This window comes from Lagopus leucura, unplaced genomic scaffold (assembly GCF_019238085.1).
Source record: "Lagopus leucura isolate 7727_CA_CO unplaced genomic scaffold, USGS_WTPT01 Super-Scaffold_100026, whole genome shotgun sequence".
Classification (NCBI taxonomy): domain Eukaryota; kingdom Metazoa; phylum Chordata; class Aves; order Galliformes; family Phasianidae; genus Lagopus; species Lagopus leucura.
In genome coordinates, this window is record NW_024962277.1 from 4,312,152 (window position 1) to 4,339,702 (window position 27,551).

The 27,551-nt window shown below is 39.3% G+C and overlaps 4 protein-coding genes across 5 annotated transcripts in view; 3 read left to right on the forward strand and 1 right to left on the reverse strand.

The window, feature by feature from the left end:
- The first annotated feature begins 1,930 nt into the window (after positions 1–1,930).
- On the forward strand, positions 1,931–4,277 carry SELENOK (selenoprotein K). The gene is made up of 4 exons (XM_042880359.1): positions 1,931–2,022; positions 2,427–2,517; positions 3,511–3,591; positions 4,181–4,277. The coding sequence occupies exons 1-4, from the start codon at positions 2,004–2,006 to the stop codon at positions 4,275–4,277; spliced, it is 288 nt and encodes a 95-aa protein (XP_042736293.1). The 5' UTR covers positions 1,931–2,003.
- A 2,516-nt stretch (positions 4,278–6,793) lies between these two features.
- On the forward strand, positions 6,794–13,868 carry ACTR8 (actin related protein 8). Of its 2 annotated transcripts, none has more exons than XM_042880378.1 (13): positions 6,794–6,963; positions 7,057–7,227; positions 7,447–7,557; positions 7,810–7,914; positions 8,798–8,971; positions 9,301–9,394; positions 10,147–10,279; positions 10,592–10,745; positions 11,483–11,578; positions 12,005–12,145; positions 12,562–12,826; positions 13,132–13,295; positions 13,677–13,868. In XM_042880378.1, the coding sequence occupies exons 1-13, from the start codon at positions 6,847–6,849 to the stop codon at positions 13,818–13,820; spliced, it is 1,869 nt and encodes a 622-aa protein (XP_042736312.1). In that variant the 5' UTR covers positions 6,794–6,846; the 3' UTR covers positions 13,821–13,868. The 2 variants fall into 2 exon arrangements, with proteins under 2 accessions (XP_042736312.1, XP_042736313.1); XM_042880379.1 differs by lacking the exon at positions 13,677–13,868 and adding an exon at positions 12,933–13,025 and having other exon boundaries at positions 13,132–13,222.
- A 2,550-nt stretch (positions 13,869–16,418) lies between these two features.
- LOC122185057 lies at positions 16,419–19,615 on the reverse strand. The gene is made up of 2 exons (XM_042880535.1): positions 19,443–19,615; positions 16,419–17,268 (listed from the first exon to the last, which is right to left on the reverse strand). Exons 1-2 carry the CDS (start codon positions 19,463–19,465, stop codon positions 16,419–16,421), a joined length of 873 nt encoding a protein of 290 aa, XP_042736469.1. The 5' UTR covers positions 19,466–19,615.
- Positions 16,591–27,551, forward strand: part of CHDH (choline dehydrogenase) — an 11,639-nt gene continuing 678 nt past the window's right edge. Inside the window, exons 1-7 of the mRNA XM_042880380.1 lie at positions 16,591–16,791; positions 20,955–21,763; positions 22,187–22,338; positions 22,844–22,973; positions 23,670–23,804; positions 26,206–26,348; positions 27,049–27,151. Of these exons, the coding sequence (XP_042736314.1) occupies positions 21,010–21,763; positions 22,187–22,338; positions 22,844–22,973; positions 23,670–23,804; positions 26,206–26,348; positions 27,049–27,151 (1,417 nt within the window). The 5' untranslated portion in view covers positions 16,591–16,791; positions 20,955–21,009. The remainder of the gene's footprint in view (positions 16,792–20,954; positions 21,764–22,186; positions 22,339–22,843; positions 22,974–23,669; positions 23,805–26,205; positions 26,349–27,048; positions 27,152–27,551) is intronic.

Below are 27,551 nucleotides of genomic sequence, written 5' to 3' on the forward strand. Positions count from 1 at the left end.
GGAGGGTCAGAAAATATCAGAGGCATGGCAACAGTTGTAACATAACAAAGATTCCCCAGAGCCCACCCTAGGAGGGAGTAGCTGCTGTGAGCAGGTGGTGAGGGCAGGGCAGCCACCATTAAACAGTTTCAACCTGAGCTTTTGTCCCCGTATGCTTCCTCGGCAGCACCAAAACACAAGTAATTCCTCACATTCCTATTCTCTAATCCATTCTTGACCCAAACACAGACCAACAGGTAGCATGCTTAATAACACTATGCTACAATTTATTTTTAACCGTATCTTTTAAATGTCACATTTTCATGTCTAAATCTCAATTTGAACAAAAACTGTTACAAACGCTTACGTTTTCATGTATCATTTTATATAGTGGCAACTTATTTTTACCACTCTTAATTACCCAGATATGCTGACAAAATTTGTCTACACTAGGAATGCACAACGACAAGTAATCTGAGTTCAAAAAATGTATTTCTTTAATAGATTTATATTCATCAAAAATACATTTCTCATAGAACATTTGTATTGCAATTATCTAAATTTATGACACTGAGATGGTAAGTTAGTGAAATAAGCCAAGATCACCTCACATGCGATTTAACCTTTTAAAAATAACCATTTGTTTTTTTGTTGTTGTGCTTGTTTTGTTGCCATTTGAAAAACAAAAAATACATTGTTCCTTTCCACAGGATTAACATGCTCCTTTTGAAATCAATACTTAAAAAGTAGGAATGAGCTGTTCAAAATGTTGTTAGATTTTGTGCAGGCCAGTATCAACCGCATAAAGAGTACAAGTTCATGTGGAATAATTACTAATTCATGTTTGCTACCATGTTTCTGTCTAAACTACAGTGAAAAGTTTGGACCTTACACTTGTTTTTCCACAGGTAAGAGTCCTTTTGTATATGTTCTCAGTACATCGTAAAATTTACAATACCTACTTTATGACAATTTATTGCCTCCATGTTCCCATTGCCATCAGCCCTGTGTTCATGCTCTTCTTGGCAAACGTATCTACAGCTTGTGCAACAGCTCTCTAAGCATAAGGTAATTTGGTAGTTGTTTCAAAGCCTGTTGAAAAAAGAAACAAAATCACTGAAAAGGAAGATGATGTAATTTTCACGTTTTAGCATGTAAACAAATGAGTGTGCATACCTTCCCTTAGTACGGTTATTTCAGGATCATTTGACAATATCTTTTTTAAGTAACGTATTCCCTTTCCACACACATGTAGTATTTACACAATATCCCCTAACACATGGTACCAAATCTGCAGTGCCTTCCATAAATTAAAAGTACACCAGTACATCTTTCACGCTTTGTATGTTTCCATTTATCTGGATTCACTCAGACTAGAAAAACGATGCTGAAGTGACTGAACTTCCGCTGCTCTTCTACACCTTCTTACTTTGCTCTGCAGTTTCTAAGCTGAAAATTTGCTATTATTTGGAAAAAAAAAAAAAAAAAAAAAAAAAAAAAAAAAGTATGTTGTAAGCATACCTAATTAAGAAAAGGATTGGATGCTGTCCCTGAAGAATTTCAACATACTGCTTGCATTTGTACATTTAACTACAAAGCACCCGCTGTTTTCTAAACCCTTCCATTTTTCCCAATTGTTGAACGGTGGATTAGCTAAATCTTGTCTCAGCCACAAATCTTTTATTTTATGCACCTTTCTACAGATACTTTTCTTTCACAGCTGCTTACAACCACTAGCAGAAGAGCTCGCTGTGACGGAACAACGCCCCGAGCCCCGGCCCGCCACAAGGCAGCTGAAGAACCGCCCTCAAGGCGTGCTGTGCGCTGCAGCACCAGGGAGACAAGCCCCGCCCAGCGCCGCCGCACCTCCCACCCCGTTCCCTTCGGCCCCGTCAGCTTCAAGCGCGGAGCCGGCACTGCGGCTGCGCGCCGCCCACGGCCGCCCGTTCTGGGCACGCGCGGGCGAGACGCGCACGCGCCGTAGGCAGGGGCAGGTGACGGAGCAGCGGTAGGAGCGCGCCGCGATGGTGTACATATCTAACGGTGAGCGGCGGCTGTCGGGAAGGGGGCGATGCGAGGGCGGTAGAATTGCAGTGGCTGCCGTGGTCCAGCCTCAAGGCAGCAGCTTCTGTTGGTGGGGCGAGGGGTGCGGGCCGGAGCTGCAGCGGACCCCTTCGCGCATCTCCGGCTCTACAACACGTCGTCCCCGCCCTGCTCCCTCAGCCCCACGCGCTGCTCCGTGCTCGGCGTGTGTGCTTGTGCGCGCTTGTGCCCGTATGCAGCGTCTAACGCTCCGCTCCAACTGTTCCGAGAACCGCGTGCTCGTACTTAGGTAAACCTTTAGGCGCGGGGTGTAGTCCTCCATCCTGTCTGGATACGATTTCAAGTCACATAGTGATGTAATTCAATAAACAGTGCTGAATGTTTCCTCTCTTGCCACGTAACAGGACAAGTTTTGGATAACCGGAGCCGGGCTCCTTGGAGCTTCTCATCCATAACAGATTTCTTCTGGTCGATAGCAGACTTTGTAGTTATGTTGTAAGTAAAAAAAAAAAAAAACAACTATTCTTTTGATGAACTTTATTTTAAACTTGTCATATGTTGATGCTGATAAGTACTATCGGTAGTGCAGTACCACAAAGACGCTGGATTTATTTGTAGCATTCCATAGGTACTATTCACACAATCAGAGTTGTAGGGGCTGGAAGGGACCCCTAGAGCCCCTCAAGTCCAACCCTTCTGCTAAAGCAGGTTCCGTACAGCAGGTTGCACAGGTTTCAAATATCTCCAGAGGAGAATCCACAGCTTCACCTGTTGCAGTGCTCCATCACTGTTTGCATGAATATGGAACTTCCTATGTTCCAGTTCGTGCCCATTATTCTACTGCTGACTACCACTGACAAGAGACTGGAAAACATCTGTCAATGTTTTAATATTGTTACATGGTCTCAATTATGAAGCACTTGATGCACATATTTAATACAAAGTATATGAAAACCGATACTAAAGAACTGGCAGTTCTTCCATTTCAGTAGCACAAAAAGAAAAACTGCATGCATTTTTGTTAAGATTCTAACGGCTGATCAAACTGAAGTATTATTTGGTGGATTTCTACTACTGACAATGGTTTCTTGCTGCATAACAATACTCACATAGCAGTAGTCTTATATGCATGCCCCAGAAGCCAAAGAATCAGTTATTTTGATGTCTTCAACAGTCCTTCATTATCTTAGTTACAGTTACATTGCCTGCACTTTATTTAGCACAAGAATAATGTTCAGTTTTAAATACTTGACAGTTTGGTTTCTTTGAGCTGTATTGTTACTTGGGACTGTGTTGCAATTTTATAATTCTGCATAGAAGAAAAATTAAAAAGATTAAACAACAATAATCTTGACAAGATACTATTCACTCCTAACACTACTGGTTTTTTAGTCCACCTCTTACCTTGCAGTCCCAAAATCTAGAAGCTATGTTTCGCCATCCATTGAACATAACTACTCTATTTTTTTTTTTATTTTTTTTTTTCAGCTTCCAGAGCATTATTCAACCAGATTTGAGGAGAAGAGGCTACACATCCTCCTCCTACTTAGGACAGAGCGATGGAAGAGGGTATTTTTCATATTCTCAGTAGTTCTGTTTATCTTTTTTTCACTGCCCCTGAAAAATGTCATACTGTGATCGTGATCATAGTCACAATTTGCATCAAATCAGGTCATGTGTGAGGACTAAAACGTTTGGTGTTTTTCTGCAGTATTTTCTATGAAACTTGTTGATAATAATACAGAGTTTTGAATAGAATAGCTAGAGTAGCAGTACAGCCTGATACAATTTTTTAGGGCTGCATAATAGATGTTTGTCTTTAAAATTCTTGTTTGGTTAGCCTTGCTGATATTGTTAGATTTGCATGAAAAAGTCACTTTGTGTTAGATTTATCTATATATTTTAGACAAAGCACTTTATTATGTGGATATAGACATTGTAACTACTGTGTTTCTTTGTTCCTAATGGACAGCCTTACCTTTTTACAAAGCTGCATAAAAGCATCAGTTACTGGCAACTACAAGTTTTCACATCAAACCAAACAACTTTCTAAAGGCTTTATCAATCAAATTGCTATAGTTTAGATACAGTGTTTTTATATTTCTAAATTAACAGAATGCCTATTAAATAGATTTTGCCTTTCTTGCTTTTTCTATAGGCCTCCAGGAAATCCTCGCCGAAGAATGGGAAGAATAAATCACTGGGGTGGAGGCCCTAGTCCACCACCAATGGCTGGAGGTGGATGAGGAAGGTAATTCCCTATCTCCTCAATCCTGGTTTAGGTGGTTTTTTTAAATTTTTAATTATTATTTTTCAACTCCTAGAGATAACAGCAATAATAGAGTTTAAGGTAGAATTGAGTTATTATTGAGCATTATCCTACTGTAAAGCTGTAATGCGATGGAAAACAGCAATAATAGCAGAGTAGCAAAGTCCTAGACTGCAGCAAGTAAGGGTGTGCTCATATACAACAGCTGTACACATAGAAGCAAAGAAAAAAAAAATCCACTTACACTTGAAGGGTCTCAGGTAAGTAGGGATCTCCAGCAAGATATCCTTGCCTGCACTGCCAACCTTTAAATGAGGTTGCATACACCCTTCAACTGCATTGCATACACCTGAGCTCATCTGGGTTGGCCCTGCCTTCCCACCAGGTGCTCAATCACTGCTTAAAGCCATGATTTAGCATTTCTGCTGCACCTGCTTTTACAAAAGTTACCAAGACAGGAACAATAGAAGTGGATAGATATTTCATTAACAGAAAAAAAAGTGTGCGTGAAGTAGTGTAGTATGAAGTTTTGGCTCAGAAGTAACGAGCTTCTAATTGTAATTACATAGAAATTAGTATACAAAGCATAAAACAGATATTTGAACGTAGCTGATAAAAAATGATCTAGCACTCAGTCTTTTTTTGTTTGCTAATATTAAGTCCCATCCAGATCAGTAATAACTGAAACTTTGGTTTTTTTCTAATTGTTATCATATTACAGATGATATTTTTTCTTTAAGGGGGATTCCTAAAAATGGAAAGAAGGAAAAGTTGTTAAAAAAAATCTGCTACTAAAATACTTTTTCCACTGACAGTGCTATAGCTGTGCACATCTCGAATTGTAATATAGCATAAATCAGAATTGCTTAACAAGGGAGTAAAAACCTTTCAAAAGCCTAACGTTACATTTCTTGCTACTGCCTAATAATTGTAATTCAAAATACGAATTCTGTTTTGTTAAAATGATGGGATTTTCATCTAACTGAATGTATATATGGTTTAACTTTAAGACTTAAGCTGTTCTTTTCATGAATTATTATTCATTATTGAAACAAAAGTTGAAAGGAAAATGTGCATGCAGATGGTAATACAGTGAGTCTTGTGGCAAAAACTTCATACTCAAAACCAACCATTGCACACTTATATTTCAGTGTCCTCATGAAAAAAGGAATAAATGCCTCTTCATATATACGTACTTTTTTCATTTGGATTAGTTTTTTTCTTTTTGAACTAGCCATGAAGCAAGCAGAGACAGTGGGGAGAGCTTTTGGGGGAAAATGACGGTGTGTAATCTGCTCAGGATGAGAATTCCAAGCTTTTGGCAGGTCTCATTTAGCTAAATTAAAATCAGTTTTATTTTAAGATGGTTACTTATATCTTGCAAAGGAAGACCTTGTTGTTTTTAAACATGATGCAATTATTTTGTCTTTCTAGGTAAGTGCCTGCTGTAAGAGGCAGGCAAAGGAGCATGCATGTTTGCAAGAAGAAAGGGAAGAGAGTTCAGTGGTGGACCAAATGAGTTTGGACGTTGTGAATGTGCGTGTCTAACTAAGAACTGTTCTGCAATATAAGCAGATTAATGAAGTTGTACTGGAAAATCCTTCAAGGATCCAGTATAACTGAAGTGCAGCGTTATTAAATACATGTTTACTGTCTGTCTAAAGTCTTTGTATAGTTTCTGAACATTTTACTGTAGTTGCAAAATAAATTATATATGGCTTGTCAGAAGGCTGGCTCTTAATTTTTAGACAACCAAAAAGTTCTACTCAAAGCACAGTGAACACCTTTCTGCTCAGGTGAGGAAAATGTGTAATACTTACACATGACACCAAAGATCACTCAAAAATCACTTAAAGCAGTGCTTCCTTAAAGGTTTTAAGGAACCTTTATTGGTTCTTGCTGTGTTTTTATAATATTAATGATGTGCTAAAAACACTTGTAAAATGCATTTTTAGTTTTGTTTGTTTGTTTGTTTGTTTTAAACGGTCCTTCCATTTTAAAAGACTCATTTCCTTAAAGCCCGACTGTGGGTTCTATAACATTCCCACTTCATAAGCACTCATGAAACAACTTTCTTCTGTTCTCAACACACGTGCATATTCTGTGCAAATAGGACACTTCGAATAAAATGAGGTTTCATTTTCATTACAGGAAGAAAAGCTGCTCGGTAACACCGAGCACTAACACACAAGTTATTTTCTTCCCTGTCACTGCTTTTCTGCACGGGCTGCGACTTTCAATCGTTGTTCCGGGCTCTGTTTGGTCCATGGGAGCTGGCCGGTTCCGCCAAGCAGAACCCGGACGGAGCTAACTTCTACGAAGTGCCGCTTTCAGTTTTTCACCCGGTTTTTCTCACAGCCTCCAGCAGCGTCCCTTCGTTACCAGCAGATTCATGAACACGTCGGCTTCCGCCTGCTGCTCGTAGAGAAGTTCGAGCCCCGCCCGCCCCGCGGTACCAGCCGAGCTGTCCGGGGGGCGGTGCCTCCCGTGCTCCCGCCCGTTCCGCCCCGTGCCGCCGCCGGGCCCAGCTTGGAGGCGCCAGGCGGGCCGGGAAAATGACCCAGGCGGAGAAAGGCGAGACGGAGAACGGCAAGGACAAGGAGCGTGAGCGAGAGCAGCGCGGCGGCAAACGGCCCATCGTCCCCGCCGCCGTGCCCGAGTCCCTGCAGGAGGTGAGGCCGCGCCGCCCCTTTTAAAGGCCCGGCGGGGGACGGGAGGGCAGCGCCGCGGGGCGGGCGCCCACCGCTCGCGTTTTGTGCTTGCAGCAAATCCAGAGCAACTTCATCGTGGTGATCCACCCCGGCTCCACGACCCTGCGACTCGGGAGGGCCACGGACACGCTGCCTGTGGGCATCCCTCACGTCATCGCTCGGCGGCACAAGCAGCAGGGCCAGGCGGCGTACCGGGACAGCTGGCTGCTGCGGGACGGCCTCAATGTAAGCTGCACCGCGGCGCCCCGGCCGGCCGAGCGCTGTTCGGGTTGCGGCTTTGGATAGCTTGGCACGGAGCCGCTGGGACCTCCGATGCACAAACCTTCCCTCCGTCCCGCGGTCTAGTAACCTCAGCAATGAGTTCGCAGTCTAATTTAATTCAGTATTACCAGTTTTCAGGCTGCGCGGCAAGTGTTTATGATATGTGCTATTTCTGTTGCTTAGAAACCTGAAAGTACAGAGCAGAGACAAAATGGCCTAAAAATGGTGGACCAAGCAATATGGTCCAAAAAGATGTCAAATGGTGCCAGACGTATCCCAGTGTCACCTGACCAGGTAACTCCTCTTAAAATTGTAATAAATTGTGTTCTCATGTGGTATAATGCTATGTTTTAACACATAAGAAAAAATATTCTGTATAAAGTATATATGAATAGTGTTATTGTGTCCCTTACCTCCAAAGATCTAAGAAGATGAAGGTTTAAAATGGATTTTCAGCGTGGATTGCTGGGGGTTGTCTGTTTGTTTGTTGCTTCCATGCACAAAAAGTGCCTGGTAAAAACAATGTTTGATTTGATTACATCTCAGGCCAGGTCATACAACAGACAGATGCGGCCAGCTATTTTAGATCACAGCTCTGGGGCCAAGTGGACAAACACCTCTAATCATCCTGAGTTTTTGGTAGGAGAGGAGGTAAGATTTATTTCCTACCTGAAATGAGGCTTATTGTTATCCTTTAATATAACTGTGTATTGAAGAGCAATTTGAACTCAATTTAGACTAAGTTTAATCAAACAGAACTTGAGCAGCTCTACTTGGGACTAAGTGAATGTTATCATTCAAGAAGACCAGACAGTTTTCCTCACTTGCCTAGCTAGAAATATATTTCACAGAATCACAGAATGGCCTGGGTTGGAAGGGATCTCAAGAATTGTGAATCTCCAACCCCCACTGCCACAGGCAGGGCCACCAACGTCCACATTTAGTACTAGACCAGCTATTTTAAACAGCAGGGAAAACTGTATTTCTTTGAAAGATTCATGCAGTGTAATTTTCAAGGGTAAGTAAAAGATATGTCTGAATATTCTTAAGTCTTTATTCTAATAGTAGAAGCAGTGGGGTAGATTCACTGTTGCTGTAAGTGGCCATTACTGCAGGTGAGAACTTTACCTACATGGTATAAATCAGATGCATGGAAGGAAACTGAGAAAAAAGGATCAGTGCATGGAATTACTGTTGACTAATTAGGTATTCATGAGTTTTCAAGAGTTTTTACATTAATTTAGCTATTAGTGAGATAACAAAAAAAAGACACTTTTATGTACTTAATGATCTAGAAGGTCCTTTCCTATCTAAGTGTTTCCATCTTCTATATCCATGGATTTGAAAATTCAAATAATTTAAACCATGTACAGAATGTCTTAAGACAATACAGCCCTGCTAAAAAGAAAGACACCATATTGCCATCCCATTGGTCTCACTGCTGCTGTACAGGAAGTTCTGTCAGTTTCTGAAATATTTTTCTATTATTTATTATAAATATTGGGAGGGAAATAACTTCATTTCTTATTTTCAGGCACTGTATGTTAATCCATTAGATTCTTATAATATACATTGGCCAATTAGGAGAGGGCAGCTGAATCTACACCCAGGACCTGGCGGCTCCCTCACTGCAGTATTAGCAGATCTTGAAGTTATATGGTCACATGCAATACAAAAGTACCTGGAAATACCACTGAAAGATCTAAAGGTGAGCTATGAACAAGTTTATGAGGGCTGTATCCTATTCTGTAAATGTTGTCATTAACAAAAAGCACCCTGCTTGCACTGGTAGGCTCTTACTGGCACTTGTCTTAACAGATAAATTTTAGCAGTGGTATATGTGGTTCCTAGGACTTCATTAATGACCTGTCTGCTGTTAACTTGCTACTCACTGAATAATTTTTGAAATTATTAAAAATAATGTTGCTTCTTGTAGCATCTTGCATGTGATCCTTTCTTTCTTCGAAACAGGTATTCAATCATGTAAAGAGACAGTTTATTTGAGAGCTGACTTTAATTTTTCATTCTTACCTTCAGTACTACAGGTGCATTTTACTAATTCCAGACATCTACAATAAACAACATGTGAAAGAGCTAGTGAATATGATCCTAATGAAGATGGGCTTCTCAGGTAAAACCATATGTAAGCAAGCATTGAGTGATTAACAGCATAAAGACGTTGGTGGGTTTTTTTTGTTGTTGGTGGTTTTGTTTGGGTTTTTTTTTTTTTTGCTTTAAGGAACATTTTTACAGGCTGGTTTCAGCTTGACTGAGCCTCTCAGCTTTCATCTTTTGATGTTCACGTAACCGTTTCCTCTTTTAGAGGGGAGAAATGGTTGGCTAGCATTGAAACAATTTTGTTATTTTATTTTTTCGGCTGGAAGGAGACAGAAATATCTACTATTTCTGAACTTTAAGTATGGGCTTGTGATACAAATATGAATGTACTCTGTTAACAAAGATAAGAGTGAATTGAAAGGAAAACAGGGTGAAATTGGACCTTGTTTTGTAACTTTTTAAAGATCCTGTTTAAAATACTAATTGTAATGATACATGATTAAAAACTAGGAAGAAAAAAAATAGGAAAATGCTTCACATGCATCTGGAAACAAAGAGCTTGAATACAAGCTACAAAAATAAACTGGCAACAGTATCCTAACTCTTACAAGATAGGAATGCACAAATGTAGGCTTCCATTTTTCTAGTAGCTTTTCTCAGAATTCCAAGGGCCTATACAACCCATCTTAATTTAATATAGAGCATTCCAGTGTGTCAAAGCTATTAGCAGGTTTTAAAAGACATTATGATGTCATTTGAGCATCAGAAACACAGCTCTGGAGCTTGGTATAAATTGAATATAAACTTTTTTCTTCATGTTGCTAGGAATTGTGGTGCACCAGGAGTCTGTCTGTGCTACATTTGGAAGTGGTTTAGGCAGTGCGTGTATAGTAGACGTGGGAGATCAGAAGACAAGTGTTTGCTGTGTGGAAGATGGAGTTTCCCATCGCAACACCAGGTATCTCTTCATGTGCAGAATTATTACAAGCATGTACCTAATTACTTACCAAAGTCTTGACTTTAAAAAAAGTAAAAATACTTCTACATCTACAGGGTTGGGGATTTTGTTTTTATTATGAGCTCTTCAACAAGATCATTATGTTACAATATGAGCCTTAAAAGAAAGCAGCAGAACTGATACTGTGCTGTACAGACTGTTTGGAAGTCACGATCACAGTGCATCTAAAACATTGTTTGTATTCCTATGTATACCACAGTAGTAGGTAGAGTAAGTTAGAAAATAATAATCCTTTTTTTTTTTATGCTTTAGGCTCTGCCTTGCATATGGAGGATCTGATGTGTCAAGATGTTTTTACTGGCTTATGCAACGAGCAGGGTTTCCGTACAGAGACTGTCAGTTAACTAATAAGTTGGATTGCCTTCTGCTTCAGCACCTAAAAGAGACATTTTGTCACCTAGACCAGGTGAGAAGGCAAAGTGATGTATTCTCCTATTTACCTCTATAGAATGCTGCTTTGGGGAAGCTCTGTGGGAACCTGCAATTGCTTGCAAATTAAAAAGTGTATAAAATAATCAGAACATGGGGAACAGTTCAGAAGATGCACGATTTATTCCTTGAAATGTTGTGTTTGCACAACATGTGTATTTTATTTTTAATATAGAATAATTAACTAGTAGTCCTAAACAATGTATTTTTAATTATTAGGTATAGGAGAGCTGTGGGAAACAGGTTTAATGGGCACAGAAAACCAAATACTTCATTCAGTAGAACGCTGGCAGGACTGGAGAAGCTTTAGAGTTGAAGTATTTGAAACTTATTTTGTTGATCTTCTAGCTGAAAGGGATCCTAGCTCTTAGAAAGGACATTTATTTGTTCATATTACTCAAAGAAGCTGATAGCACTTGCATACTTGCTATTTTTCAGCTTGTTTTGCAAGCTCTGCCACAGGGTCTTGTCTTCTGCACAAACTCTCTTTATAGAGGCTTAAACAGGTAGAAAGCTGTTTTGGCAAATCTTGCTAGAATAAAAAGACTTTTAAAGGAGTTGAAGAATAGATAAGTGAAATTCCGAGGCTGAAGAGTTTTGTTACTTTTTGTTATTGTCCAGTTTAAGTTATGCAGAATTTAAGTTACACATCCTGATAGAGGTATGTAAAAATATTTTTTTTAATACTTTTTTTTTTTTTTTTTTTGACTGCAGGATATTTCTGGGTTGCAAGATCACGAGTTCCAAATCCGGCATCCAGATTCTCCAGCTCTATTATACCAGTTCCGATTAGGGGATGAAAAATTACAGGTTATGTTCATTAAATGAACAAGTGGTACATTGTAGTATGCTTGGTGATGGCATTAAAATGAACTGCATTGTACGAGAATGTATCTAATGAGGCAGTAGGAGATGCACAACACTTCTAATAACCTTTGATTGTCACTTCAATTGAATGTTTCTATGCTTATCCCTCAACTGCAAGGAATTGTGCAAGTTTTTCATTTTGTAACAACATTTAAGTTCCTTGTACACGACACATTGCTAGAATCTGTGAAGTCTATGTACAAGCATATAAGTTTTAAAAAAATATGTAAAATTTTTACAAATCTGTTGGAAAAAAGACATTTTGAATTGCAAAAAAAACTAAGATAGAACAAGGTTTTTCTTCTCTATGATAAATTCCAATTAGTAAAAATACACATAATAAAACGCCAGATCTCTCAATTTTTTCAGGCTCCAATGGCTCTGTTTTATCCAGCAACTTTTGGAATTGTTGGACAAAAGATGACAATTTTGCAACACCGGTCACAAGGGGACCCTGAGGATCCTCATGATGAGCATTATCTCCTAGCCACACAAAGTAAGCAGGAGCAGGTGTGTGAATGCTTGTTTGTTTTTCTTTCCCCCACAAAGTATTATTTCATTCAGGAATATAATAAGGACTCATTACCTCATCTCAGAGACTGAAATTCATTATCTGGGTCAACAGCATAAAAGAACTCTAAGGAATTATAGGTATCTAGAAAAGATCTTAATCTAAACTGTGTATTTTCAGTCTGAAGGATCTGCATGTTAATGGCATTGATACATCTGATGTATTGGTACATCTGAAAGTAAAACCCTCTCTTTGAAAGTGAGAATCAAAATAAAACTGATACGAAGTAGTAATGTAACCTTTAGCCTTTCTGTGCAGAAAGGTAAAGAGGTGATGTTTAGCCATTGTATTGTTCTGTAATCTGCTGTTTCTATTTTTCATAAATTGACTGTTAAACTATTTCCTTATTTTTAAGTCTTCAAAAGCTACAGCTGATAGAAAATCCATGTCAAAGCCTGGTACCTTTGAGGGAGAAATGAAAGGCCAAGTTACAGATATTTCAGAGAGGATGTACCCCCAAGAAGTTGAACTGGGATCCTCCCAAAGTGACTGTATGATACCTGGAAATGATTCAGAGGAACCTTTAACTGCACACACGTCCAGAAAAACAGTTGTTTCTCAATTTGAAGGCAAAGCTTTAGGCCTTGACAAAGCCATTCTTCATAGTATTGATTGCTGTGGTAAGGATTACGTTATTATGATTCTGAGAAATATGCTTGTCAGTGTGGATTTATGTTAACTACTATATTCTAGGAAAGTAACACGTATATCCCTTAATTTTACCAGCTCTAGAGGTACCTGCACTATTCCTTATTACAACTTATTTTTAGATTTCTTGAGCTTGTTTTTGAAGCTCCAAGAAGCAGGAAGGTTTTAAAAGTAAGCAGTTCTCAGTTTCTATTTGATTTGACTTGCACTAAGTTCTTTATAATAGAATCACTAACTACTAAAAATATATATTTCTATATGCATCCATTCATTCCAGCCTCTGATGATACAAAAAAGAAGATGTACAGCTCCATCTTAGTGGTGGGAGGAGGCCTTATGTTTCATAAAGCTCAAGAGTTCCTTCAACACCGAATTCTCAACAAAATGCCCCCTTCTTTTAGAAGAGTAGTTGAGAATGTTGAAGTCATCACAAGACCTAAGGTATACCATTAACTGATAGCTAAATGGTTTAATCAACTGCAGTCAAGTTCTTCAGAAGATTATATAAAACATATTCTCTCAAAACCAGAGATTAGTTGTATTTCTGAGGAGATTTAGGTAATTAGAGGTAAAGCAAGACCATTACTGATATTGATCATGAATGTAAAGGCCATGTTTCCAAAGTGGCTGTGCCTCAAAAACCCTAGATGGTCTTTCCATGTTTTTACCTTTTTATCATGAAAAAGTTTCTCTTACATAATTTTCAAAGTTTTTTCTCTTCCTCTCACCCCCAAGATTCCAAGATGAATAACGTTGGAATAAACAGAATGCAAGGTTTGAGAATCAGACTCATACTGTGTATAATCCTGTTTTTGGATTTAGGATATGGATCCCCGCTTAATTGCATGGAAAGGAGGTGCTGTGTTGGCCTGTCTTGACACAACTCAGGAGCTGTGGATATATCAGCGAGAATGGCAGCGTTTTGGTGTCAGAATGTTACGAGAGCGAGCTGCATTTGTGTGGTAAATGATGTGTTTACACAGTTAATTAAAAATTCAGTTCCCTCAAATGCCACTGTTTGTGTTTGGGGTTTTTTTTGGTTTGTTTTTCCAAGGCACTGGAAAAAAAAATCTACTGATCTTCTGCTGATATTCAATTTAATAAAATTAAATTGAACTGAGATTTTTCCAGTAGCAGTGCAAAAATTTTATAGAGTCCATATTACTTCAGTATTGCTATACTCAATTCTATTTTGAGTTGTATGCATTGAATTGTATACCTCCATCTCCAGATTCTCTATATCACATAGGAAATACATATGTATATACCCACATTAAAGTTACATGGTGTGGGAATATGAGGTATCAAATGCTGAAATGGTAGATATTAAGCCAAGACTGGGAAGACTGCAGCCTGTGGGATTAATGTCTTATTACAATTCCTGTGCTACTGTTACCAGAAGATGGAATTGTTGTACAAGCCATTGTGGAAACCACAGGAGGGAGAACCTAAACTTCATTTGCTGTTGTAGTTGCTATAGTAAATTGTGTTATTCAGTGGAAAAACATCATTTTCAACTTAAGTATTTTTTTCTTGCTTGTTCTTATCATTAAAAAATTATTAGCTTTTCATTATCCTTGGTATTTACCTTGTCCCTATTCAAAAGTAATAATATAAAATGTGTGTCCTCAATTCCGCCCCCTCACCTTCCTTCCCTCAGCCCCATCTTTCAACCTGGCCTTGCACAGAAGGACAAATAAGCCCGATAGCAGACAGCTGGTTCATCAGCTGAAAAACAATTGTTCACGCACCTAAAAAGCAATTTATGACTATGAGTCAATCTTACTCCGTAAATGGTGAGCAGCCCAAGAGCCCCTTTGAGCTCTCCTGCACAGCAGCTGGCTGCATGACAGGATCTCTCCCTTGAGCAGGGGCACCTCTTGAGGTTACAGCTGCACAGAGATATGTCCCTTACACTCTGATGTCAAGCTCCCTTGCCAATACAGATCCTCAGTAAGTGACTAATTGTTTTAGGTTTTGTTAGCTTCACTAAGATTCAATCGTAAATTGACTGTGCATGTAATCCCTTACGTATAAACCACTGACAAAACCTGGGACTAGGAGTGCCACATCTAGGCTCCTTACCTCCATGGTTCAAGGAGATTAGAAAGCAAGAGTTCACTCTGAACCTCATGGCTCAATAGGAAGGCCTCCTGTATGTTTATGTTTAACTCTACCCTCTGCATAGTAAATAATGGAGTGTATCCAGCCACCTTGAATCTTAAGTCACTGTTAAAGCACTACGTTATATTACATTATACCATGTCAATAAATATATTCTAGCTTCTCTTTTATGAGGGCAGTATAGTGTTTTTGTCCCACCCACGACAACCTAGAACTAGATTTCTTCTACATAGCACCAACAGCCATAGAGACTTTTTCTCCTTGTAAGTAATCCTTTGTTACAGAAGTTCTATTTCTTGTTTTATCTTCTGTAACAAAGGCTCCCATCACCCTCAAACTAAGCTTCAAATATGTATTTGCAGCTATAAAGTATATTAATACTATTAAAATGCTTAATATAACATAAAACATCAATTAATATAGTAGTTACAGGAATACTGAAGTTCAAAAGAAGTGAGAATTCTTCCCTCTGTAACAATGTCAGCAACCACAGTAATAATGCATACAACCACAAGTAGAGCAGAAAGGAGAAAACAAAAATATTCCAACTGAATTGACTGAGGATTTCTGGGGAAAAAGAAAAAACAACCGCTTTGAACCAAGTCTTGCATAGGTGAAAAAGCTGTCTCCAGTTAATTAAGAAGAGAGCATTTCTATATGTCTGCATCCGGAAGAGAAATTTCTCTAAAAGGTAATGCAAAAGAATTAATCTCTGATTAATCTCATGCTGACCAAATAAATTTTGTTTAAAAACTACACCAAAAACAAAGAATATCATCTATACAAGTGAAATAACGTAACTGTGGAGTATAGCACTGCTGAGAACAACCAGAGTTCTTACACTGTCTCCAGAGTTTGGTGGTCATATCTGTTGATTTTATATCAGTATTGTTTCCATGTTTTTTTTCAAGTACCTCATACATTTGACACTCATAAAGCAGCATTAAATATTCAAGCCCAAGAGTAATTATTGTAGAATTCACTTCTGTCTCTTTTTTTTTTATAGACAGATACATTTGGATTCCACAAACTTCCTGAGCGGTGCCTTAATGTGTTTAATAACAAACTGATTAAATGGATTTCTGGTCTGGCTGTGGCAGGCACCGTACACCCTGCAGATGGCAGCTTATGACCTAGCAGTGTTTGTGCTTTGGAAAGGAGCAAGTCAGAAGCATTGGTTAGAAAGAGACACTGGTATTGTATGAGGTCAGGTACTGATGCCTGCAAAGTTAGGGGACAAAAATACCAGAAAGTTCCAATAGGTTTAGAAACAGTAGTACTTAATGTTAATGGCACATCTGCGTGCCCAAACGTACGAGGATTTAGTCTATTAAAAGTACTTTTTGCCAGTAGCTAAACTAAATTCACTACCTCGCAGAAACCAAGGAAACTTCAACAACACAAATTCACGGATTAAAAGATGACTGCAGGATTCCCACCTTAAGGCCACGGAACATAAGGAAAGGCTGATAAGCGGCGATTCTGCTGGCTGTGCGGGCACAGGCGGCTCGGTGACACTTTGAAGTGCGATTCCGCTGCCCTCCAAACGCCTGCCGTACGCCTCGCTCCTACCCGTGTCACTACAACCTCCGAGGGCGCGGGAGGCGGACTTCGCCCCGCAGCCGCTCGAAGTGTTTCGAAACAGCACAGAGTTCCCCCGACGGACTTCTTCCACGAAGAGCCGCAAGTTCCCGCGGACAGCCGCAGACCGCCTCCCACACAGGCCGCTCCCCCTGCCGCTGGGTCGGGGCCGTGTGACGGGATCCGGCTCCGAGTTTCACGGCGCCCGGCCCGCCTCCGCCTCAGGAACAGCGTGAGTGGGGCCGAGAGGCACCGAGCCTCGGGAAGACACGACACAAGGGCCGGGAAAGGGAAACAGAGGGAGCGGGGCGGCGGCGGGGGTGGGAATGAGGCCCCGGTGGCGGACCCCCACACAGGCGGCTCTGTGGTAAACACGGCCCCGAGGTGCCACGTCCCGCCGCCAGCCTTCACTGCGAGGCTGGGAAGGAGCTGTGCGGGGTTGCGCGTGCCCTCAGGACGTGGCCGTGCCGACCCCGGGTACGAGGAGAAGTTCGTGCGTGCAGCAAGGCGAGCTGCAGCGGCCCGAGCGCTCCCAGCTGCGGGAACTTCGCGCAGCGCTTTACCTCGGGGGTTCGTTGCTTCTGCACCTTCACACGCAGGGTGATGGCCAGGAAAGGCCTCGCTGCTCCCAGGCTCCGGGCGCGTGCTGCTGGGCATCTCCAGCCGAGGGATATTTGCCTCCACCGGAGGAAATGCGGTCATTTCGGCCCTGGTAAAACAGAAGCGGGAATGGAATATCAGCCAGTGGGAGTTTCTTTGTGCCTTCAATGTGTCTGCAGGAGCTGGCATTCAGGCAGGAGACCCACGTGCAGATGAGTGCGTGGGTCACATAAGAGCTGTGCATTAATGCTAATGTACATATCCATCTAAGTATGTTGGATTTACATTGAAACAAAACGGCTTGAGATTTGACCTCTGCACCTTCAAGCTTTAAAGCACAGAAAATAGTGTATCACCTACACACTGATTCTCAGAGTCACTTAAATACTGTTGACCAACCTCTTCTTACACACTCTTGTCAAGAGTCTCATTATCTCCCATGGTACTCAGCTACACCCATTCCACTTTAATAAGTTCATTAACAAAAAAGAAATGACTTAAAGGAAAGCATGAATTAACATGTAAGTATAGATGTGATGAATTTATGTGATGGAGTAGATTCAAACCACCGCTTTAGTACCATCAAAAGAACATTCATTCTTGCTTTCTTGGCTGGTAATTCAGCCTCCTAGCTGATACAGTGGCTATCATAACTGTTTGGTACTTATCTTTGTTCAGCTTTATTTCCAGTTTTATCAGAGAATGGGAAATCTCTGATTCATTAATAGTAACAATGCCCAGAGATATGCAGTTTTTCTAGATAAGCCACCCCATCCACCTACAGCCACTTTGTTACAGTCCATTTTCCAATATACCCTGCTCTGCATGCAAGGTACATAGTCTCTTCCCTTTGTTGTGGGCTGAGAGTCCTGTAAATCTAAAATTCTAGGAGTTAGGTCCCAGACACACTTCAACTAGTTTTGCCAACTTTCTTGCCAACAAGTTGATTTAATCATTAAACAACCTATGCAGTTTCTTTTCCTTTTTTCCTCTCTCCTTTTTCAAAAGCTGCAGGAAAAAATAAATTAAAAGAGAGATAGTCACTTCTTGATCATCCTTTAGAAAAACCTCTTCTTACACATAACCCCAAATACTGAACTGATAAATGTGTTCAATGAGGAGCCCCAATCACTTAAGAGCTCTTCCCACTTTTAGCTACCTAATGTATGATCAAATATACTGTGCTCACATTGTAGCAATAAAGTTTTCCTGCTGAGGTTCTCCTGCTCTTTATTCCCATAGGAATGCTGTCCATAAGCTCTTTCAACAATATTTACCTGTAAAATAGATACAATTTTTTCAAGCGAGTTCAAATTTTCAAGCTCTGGTGCAATAAATGAATATATTTTATGTTGCTTTATGCATTTCTGCAGGGCTCTTTGCCAACTGATAAGGAACCTCTTATTATGAGCACAGAAGGGTCATGATATGAAAGAACACAGACAAAGTCTTCCAATAATATCCAGTAAGGCCTAAAAGACACTTTTGTTGGTGGTAACTACAGAGCATTTCATTAAAATTGAACTGTTTAAATCTTCCTATTTATATGTTTGTTGATGTTATTCTGTTCAAAGAAAACTCCTGCAAATTTCCCCAAGACTGTAAAAGAATTTAAACAACAATAAAACTGCATATACATGTAGAGCTGAACAGATTACTAGAGAGCAAAGTATCATCATGTTCTAGTTGCAGAAAGCAATGACCCTTTCAATATAAGCTTGAATTGCTCTGTGAGTTTCAATGTATGCACATGTAAGAGCCTCTCAACTAGTTAGCTTTATAAAGGGTTTACACTTCAGTACTAACGTCCTAGAGTAAGGCAGGACAGAAACAGTACTGTAACATCAGTGTTGCTTTTGGAACGTCATTTTAGTTAACATCTTCAGAAGCTCAACAGCTGCTGCTTGTGCTGTAGCAAACCATAGAACTACAGTCTCTAGGCGCTACCTTCAGGTCTGTGACACAGAGTAACTCCAGCTGAATGCGATTCCAGGGATTCTGTACAGTTTACTCTTTTTATCACCAACAGCTAAGTAGGTCATGGCTGGTAGCCAGCAGTCTGGTTAGGAGGCACAATAATATATAATGGCATTATAGATTTTATGCCAAAAATCAATAGGCTATATTTGTTCCAGATCCTGGAAATTCTTCCTGTCTAATTAGTAAACATCTTTAGGATCAACATCAGAGGAATTCTGCTTCTTCAGGAAAGAAATACAAAACGTTGTCTCATAGTGAATCACCCACACAAAATACAAAGAAAAGAAAGAAAAAGAAAAATACCTTGTTATATAGGGACAAAGCATTTTTCCCAGATTAGCAGGGCCTAAGCCTGTAGTGTAGTAAAATCCATCTGCTTTTCCTAAAGCAACAAAATCTACAACCTGCCAGTTCTGTAGGTCAATCACATCTTCTTCAAATTGTAACCATCTTCATTATAACCAAATCAAAACACATAAAACCTTTCCATCTTTCTCTATCGCAACACAAGAAATCACCAAACTCTCTTCCCCTCCAGAAATCCTTTTAATATTCTCCACCTGTAAAAGATGCCCTCCTACCTCCAGCTGGGATCCAGTTTGAATTAGCCATGTGAGAATCAGGTGTGTGAACTGCTAGGCTAAACTGTTACCACACACAGATGTGTGTTCACATTCACATTCTAGAAATTTCAGGATTTGTACAGCCTGTTACAAGCTTTCTTAGTGAAAAAGGTTGTGCTTATTCCCATACTTTCCCTGAGGAAAAAAAAATGTGTTTGATATCATACAGTACAGTGTAAATAAATATGGTTACTTATGGAAGACTTATAATTTGTTAGAGACTGCATCTAATTTTGCCTTGGATCCTGGACTCGTGTGTGGTTTCACAAACTTGAGTGGTCTCTCTCACAAAAACTATGTTGCTGTCTGTAGAATCTCCAGCAAATTCTCAGGAGCCATGGGCTGAGAAAAATTAGTTTTTACAAGCCTAGGATATCTAGCTGTTTTTAGTCATTGTTTGTATGGAAGTAGTGGTTTCAAAGGGAGAAAACAAGAGAAACACATTTCAAACTGGCTGGCAGTAGCAGTACTTACGATGTAGAAATGAGCTATGAAAATCTTGCTTGAGTACACAGTTAAACCTGTGTTGTTTGTAAGGTTGACAGGCTTTTCTGAAGGTAAATAATTGCTATTCCTACCAAGCATCAGGACCTGGTAGTATCACATCATAGTTGTATTCAGAGTTCTTCTGGAGGATCTGGTTTCAATAAGAAGGGAAAAAGCCACAGGCATACAAGTGTTGCCTTTACCTACGTTAGGAGACATTCCTCAAAAACTGTAGTTCTGTATTTCTAGCTGAATCTTTTCCATGGTTATAAATTGGCTATGCAATACTACTGACTCAAATTTTTAGGGGAATTTATGCAATTGTTGTTTTTCTTAAATTCTTGTCCACTAAAGGCAGATAAAGAGAGACTACCAGGTAAGCAGAGGTTTCTATCCTTCACAGTTTTGATAAATACTTCAAGCTGTGCTTCAGGCATTTATATCATGAACCCAAAGGAAAGCAAAGTCGGACTGCTTATAATACCAAGTAACATCCACTCAACTGGTGCCAGTAGTGCATTAAAAAAGACAGCAAGTTTCAGAGTAAATGTTTGTTGTCTTACTAGCATTTAGTTAAACTTTTGGATAGTGAGAATGAGCAAAGTACAGCATTTGTATCTGAAAATGATAGACATTTTAGAGGTCTTACACTGCACTAATTATTATATTTTAATTTGGACTTTGTTTGTTTGTTTATTTTTTCTAGGGCAAAACACTGGATTTTTTTTTTTAAGTCTGCAAGAGTAGTGTTATTAGTTAAGATGTCCTACTTAATCAATGGAGTTAAACATTGCAGTCCTGTGAATCAGATCCACAAAGTAACAGGAGCTCTGTTTAAAGCGCACCTATTAAGGAACACATGGGGCATCAAGGAGCAACAATTAAAAATCTCACGTGCATTGTCTCAGCTTAGTTCTGAAAAGGCAAACTCTTATAATTATGTCATTGTTGGAGCTGGATCAGCAGGGTGTGTGTTAGCCAACAGGCTGACTGAAGACCCTCACAGTACCGTACTGCTTTTGGAAGCAGGCCCTAAAGACACCCTTTTAGGTAGTAAAAGACTACTGTGGAAGATTCATATGCCTGCTGCATTAACTTATAACCTCTGTGATGAGAAATATAACTGGTATTATCACACAACTTCACAGAAGCATATGGATAACAGAATTATGTACTGGCCCCGAGGAAGAGTGTGGGGTGGTTCCTCTTCTCTCAATGCAATGGTATATATTCGTGGGCATGCAGAAGATTATAATCGATGGAGCAGAGAAGGGGCTATAGGATGGGACTATGATCATTGCTTGCCCTATTTTAAGAAAGCGCAGACACACGAGCTGGGATCAGATCGGTATCGAGGTGGAGAAGGACCTCTTTATGTGTCAAGGGGAAAAACAAACCATCCTCTTCATCAAGCATTCCTGGATGCAACCCAGCAAGCTGGGTATCCCTTCACAGATGATATGAATGGTTATCAACAAGAAGGATTTGGCTGGATGGACATGACTATACACCAAGGTAAATTATAAAGCTTCATTAAGAAATTTGTGTTTCTGAGCCACCAGAAGTACTGAAATAATTTTAGAATACAGACACAATCTGCACTGAATGCTTTTTGGTTGTTTGGATTGATGAATAGCTACCAAACTCTAAATTTCCACTACAAGTTTCACAGCAGCTTGCTGTCAGTCTAGAGTGTATTTCATTTAAAATGTTTTGGCATGCAGATCTTGAGTTAAAGGTAAATTTGGGATAAGAGGTTTTCATAACATCTTTGGGAAGTTAAAATAAAATATCTAGTTAGTATATATCCAATAGTATGCTTTGAACACTACAGAAGAATGCTTTTATTATATAAACATCCTGGTATTGGTATTGGTAAAAATCTTGAAGAGAACTTAGTACAACTATTTTGATTTTAAATTTAAGTTTATATTGCAGGTAAAAGATGGAGCACAGCTAGTGCTTACCTTCACCCAGCTATATCTCGCCCCAATTTATCAGTTACTGAGAAGACGCTTGTAACAAAGATCTTGTTTCAAGGAACAAAATCCATTGGTGTTGAGTATGTGAAAAATGGACAAAGGGAAAAGGTAAAAGATTTATATTTTCCAATATGAAAGATATTATTCATAGCAAAATTTAGAAATAAATAAATAAAACAAAGTAGGTATGTAATACAAGTGATGCTTTACTCTGTAAAATGTCAGCTTCCACTGTATGATTCTTTGTAAGTTGTTTACAGTAGGTGATACTTCAGTTGTATTTATTTAGAGATAAGAGTATTTTCAGAGCTGTTTTTCTGAAATAGCAGTGTTTCATCACACTCCAGTTTACAGAGATAATATAAGTGTAGGTTCCAGCTTGAAACATTACATGATGCTCTTGCATAATATCAAGTCACAGCTTGTCTGCTCATATTGAAAGCTTGATCATTCCTCCTTAAAGAAACTTGTAGCGAGATAGTAATGCATTTAGAATAAGAAAAATGTGAGGGATATGTGTCTAATCTCAGTCAGAATTGTATCTGAGTTGAAGCTCACTTGCATTCAGATCAAGCTTAATAACATTAGAACTTATCTGCTCATTTCATTTCAGGCTTTTGCCAGTAAAGAAGTTATTTTAAGTGGAGGTGCCATAAATTCTCCACAGCTACTTATGTTGTCTGGGATTGGCAATGCAGACGATTTAAAAGAACTGGGGATCCCTGTTGTGTGCCACCTTCCTGGTAATCTTACTATATCTTTCAATCTTGTATCTTCCTAAGGATTCAATTCCAAGTCTATTAAATTGAACAAATTCATTAATTTTGGTTGTCTTTATGTCAGGTAATATGGACTGAAATCAACAGCGTTACAAATCAGTGGAAACATACATTGATTTTGGAACTGAGCAGAGGCCCCCTACAGTTTCTCCACCGTTTGATAGTGGAAAATGCCTTTCTGAAAAATGCTACCAAGTGGCTTTAAACTAAAGCTGCATACTAATAATTTAGAATTTTGGACAAAGGGTTTTGATCCACAAGAGATTGTATCAATTGTCACTGTCGTATATATTAACATATGGAAAGAACAACATGAACTTCTTTAATATGGAAATATAATCCTAACATGAAAATCTAACATGAAAATCTAATACTCAGCAGTCAGATCTGGCAATTTTAGAACAAATGATATGTCTGCCATTCAACTACTATTGTTGTTCTAGTTATGCTATGTTTATTTAAAACCTGATTATGACATGAGCTGATGATATGACACGTAGTCTTGGTACTAGTTGTCATTACCCCTATAAGAGGTTGGGTTAGTTTCCATTTATGCTGTTTTCTGGTAGCAAATTTTGAATATAGTTGTTCTACTTGAAATAACTTTGCTTTCTTTTTCCTTTCTTCTCCTTCCTGCCCCCTTATAAATCTTTTAATCAGGAGTAGGCCGGAACCTTCAAGATCATTTAGAAGTGTACGTCCAGCACAAGTGCACAAAACCTATTACTCTATACAGTGCACAAAAGCCAGTTAACATGGTGAGGATTGGTCTAGAATGGCTTTGGAAGTATACAGGTATGAAACAAAGTATGCAATTCTACCACTGATTGCTTTAGAAATATTAAAGCTTTTTATCTGTGAATTTTGAAATCTGGGATCCTTCATATAAAATTATTTCATATCTTTTAAACTAACTGGAGTTTGCAAAGGGCCTGAAAGATTACTTTTTTTTTATAAATCAAAGTATTTTAAAGTAGTTATTAGTTATTATGTTTTAGATATCAAATGATGTTTTTATACAGTGTTATTTAATACACTTGGATCTCCTTTTAAGAAAATAAACTTTTAAATCTTGGTGGCACTGAGAAAAGCTTTGTTAAAAAATAGATGTTGCTTAGATAAAAATGTGCTGTGAACTGAACTATTTTTCCTAATTCTTGTCGCAAAAAATTTATTTTGTTGCTCCAGGCAGAATCCTTCAGAGTAACTTTTGTTAAAAATGGCACTCTCATTTCATAATAATCCAGCTTTATGTTATAATAACCCAGACTTTAAAAAGAATCTATCAATGTAATCCTTGAAATCATTAAAATAGTTTGGCCAAACTCAAAGCCTTCATCTCTTGCTGAATCATTATGTCAGTAACTGGCCCAAGGTGATGACTTATGCTGTGTATGTGTGGCATTTACCATGGAAGTAATGGGCATGGAGGGATGAATCATGGTTTTAAATGGATCTGAAAATAACATAATATGAGGGACATAGTAGTCTCTTCATCTTTCCCCTTCAGGGTAGGCACTGTGGATGTCTTTGCCTATTACATGTGACTGATGGGATAGCTATGCTGCTTCTCTTGAAGCATGCAGTGCAATGATATCAGGATGCTGCAGCTGGTTCCCTCCACATCTGGCAGAGTCCCAATACTGAATCTGCCTCTGTAGTTAAACTGTAGGCAGGGCTTCTGCCAGTTATCCTGTGGTAACTGCAACATCTCACTATCAAATAATTGGAATTTCCAAAGTTATAGAGAATTACATTTACCTAGTGAGTAAGAAGCGGGTGAAAGTGATACATACTGTTTCCACTGCAAGCTGTTCCTGAAATGTTTGTATTCTTTGCAATTTTCACTGTATATATGAATTGTGAGGGCTGCTCTGAAAGTAATGCCTCCTATTTTATGATGTTGGCCCATGATGTTAGAGGCAGATTGGTGGTATGGCAGTTGAACCTTCCCACAAATATTCTGTGACATTTTGTTGCTGTGTGACAGACGGAGGCAAAGGGGCAGTCTAACAAAATGAAAGAAAGCAAACACATGTAATCGAATTCCTCTATGTGGAAAAAATGACAGTGGCTTTCATGAATGCTTGCAGAATGTTTACGGAGACTGAACAGTGGATGTTAGCACAGTGAGGTGGTATGTGGTGCATTCAGTGGCAACAACAATGTGAAAGATAAGCCATGTTCTGGATGGCCATGCTCAGTTCCCACCACGAAATAAAGAGCAATTCAACCAGCTCATCTGGACTACAACCAGGGATGTGTGTACAGAGCTGAATATTGATTTCAAAGCATTGAAAACAGTGGTGGCAATACTGGAATGTCGTAAAGTTTGTGCTAGGTGGGGTTCCCATGAATGCTCACACAGGAAAAGAAAGACCGCATGCAATTTTGCCAGATCCCATTGAAACAATACATGGCTGAAAGTAAGTTTCCTGGATCACATCAGTACCAGTGTCAAGATGCTGGGTCACCACTATGAGGTGGAGTTCAAACAACAGTTCATGAAGTGGCAACAGGTTGCAGCTCTCAGTGGGTGTAGTTGTGTGCAGTGTATTTTGGATGATATTTATGGATTTCCTGGAACACAGAAAAACCATGTCTGACTGCTAGATTATGATGTTGGATAAGCTGAAGACTTGAACTTCCAGAGTCAGGTCAGAGAGGAAGACAATTTTCTCTTGCAACCCAGTGATGCCAAGCCCCACGCCAGTTTGATGACAGTGCAGCACTTAACCCATTTTGACTGGACTGTCCTACTACGCTATCCATATAACCCAGATTTGGCACCTTCTGGCTTCATTCAAGCTGCTGAAAGATGGGCCGCATGGACAACATTTTCCTAGCAATCGTACAATCATAGCAGTTGTGAAACAATGGGTCATCTCTGCTGGTACAGATTTTTACAAGCATGGCATGCAGGGTCTTGTTCATCATTGGTGAAAAAAGTATTGCTAATGGTGATGACTACATATTGGGAAGAAAAAAAAAAGTGTTTTGTATCTGAAAATTTGCTCAATCAAGTAGTGTTACTGCTCTCTTTGTATCCATTGTAGTTTCTTGTTGAAATAAATAGGAGACATTACTTTTGGAGCAACCAACATACTATCTATAGTAAAACAAGTTAAAAAGAAATGTGTTTCTTGCTTTTCTGAGGTCTTGTAATGGCATTTTATCGCTCATTTTCACTCCTTAGGTGAGGGAGCCACTGCCCACTTAGAATCTGGTGGGTTTATCCGAAGTCAGCCAGGAGTTCCTCACCCCGACATTCAGTTCCACTTTCTCCCTTCTCAGGTGATTGATCATGGTCGGGTTGCTTCCACGATGGAAGCTTACCAGGTGAGTTTTTAAAGAACCTACTGCAGTAATGTTCTATAGTCCCTATAGGAAGTAGATTGATCTTTTAGTGTGGTCATTGTGATTTGGCTTTACACCGTGAAATACCTTTTGCAGCATAAAGAACTGACTAAATCTCCTACATTGGGAAAAAAGTAAGTGATAATTATTTGATATTGCTACTAAAATTATGCTGCTTTGTTATCTCTGTAAATGTGCTCAATTGCACTATTGAAGTGCCATAGTACTGTTCATTAGGACACTTGTACTAGATGTACAAAACTAAACCAAGGTGTTCTCTGTTCCCCTGCAGTTTAGGCAGAGGTGTAAGCTAGAATATATGAAGCCACTCATTTATTTATTGGCACAAATCCAACCTTCTTTTTAAAATGTCATTCTGATCCGAAAGTCTGTGCTAATGGTAAGGAACTGTTCCTGAATATACATCATCTTCTTGCTGATCTCTTCAGTGGTTATAGTAATCTGATCTGATTGCATTGGAGTGCTGTGCTACTGCTAAAGTAATTGTACTTTAAATTGGAAATAAAAAGCTGTAAGTTGAAAAGACAGGTACATTCTCTCTTTCTTATGGAATATCATATTTAATTTGCAAAGTCTGTCTGAATTGAAAAAGAAATAGAATGTTCTAAATTTGGAAATGTGTCTGGTGGGATTTTGTCATGAGTATAGAATGGGTTTGCAGGTCCATGTAGGACCCATGAGGAGTGCAAGTGTTGGCTGGCTAAAGCTGAAGAGTGCAGATCCAAAGGACCATCCTATCATTGAGCCTAACTACATGTCGGAAGGTAAAAGCAGCTTCTTCACCCTCTGATGACAACTTATTTCCTGCCTGATACAGTAGCAGATTTTCACATCTACTTGAAATCAGTTCAGAAGTGAAGGTTAGTGCACTGTCAGATTTTATCAAAGAGGCCACTGTCCAAAATTCTTTGTACTGGCAGATAAGAATAATTTCTTGCTGGGAATGCAGTCAGAGACAGTGGGTATAGCAAAATAAAGAGCAACTTTTCATAGCTCACCTATTCCCTTGTGAAAGCATGCAATATATGTAGCTATTTTGCACACTGAGTATAAATCTATCAGATTTGTTCAAAATGTTCTACTTTGGCTTTCAGCAGTAAGTGAGAGACTTCCTCCCCTCCTCTCCTCTCCTCTCCTCTCCTCTCCTCTCCTCTCCTCTCCTCT

Coding starts and splice junctions, on each gene's coding strand:
- ACTR8 (XM_042880378.1), top strand. CDS start 6,847: ATGACCCAGGCGGAGAAAGGCGAGACGGAGAACGGCAAGGACAAGGAG. Junction 7,915..8,797: donor AGTTTTTGGTAGGAGAGGAG/GTAAGATTTATT, acceptor TCTTATTTTCAG/GCACTGTATGTTAATCCATT. Junction 8,972..9,300: donor TACCACTGAAAGATCTAAAG/GTGAGCTATGAA, acceptor TCTTACCTTCAG/TACTACAGGTGCATTTTACT.
- LOC122185057 (XM_042880535.1), bottom strand. CDS start 19,465: ATGCTTTGTCCCTATATAACAAG. Junction 17,269..19,442: donor CTTTGTCCCTATATAACAAG/GTATTTTTCTTT, acceptor CTGTTTTACCAG/GGCCGAAATGACCGCATTTC.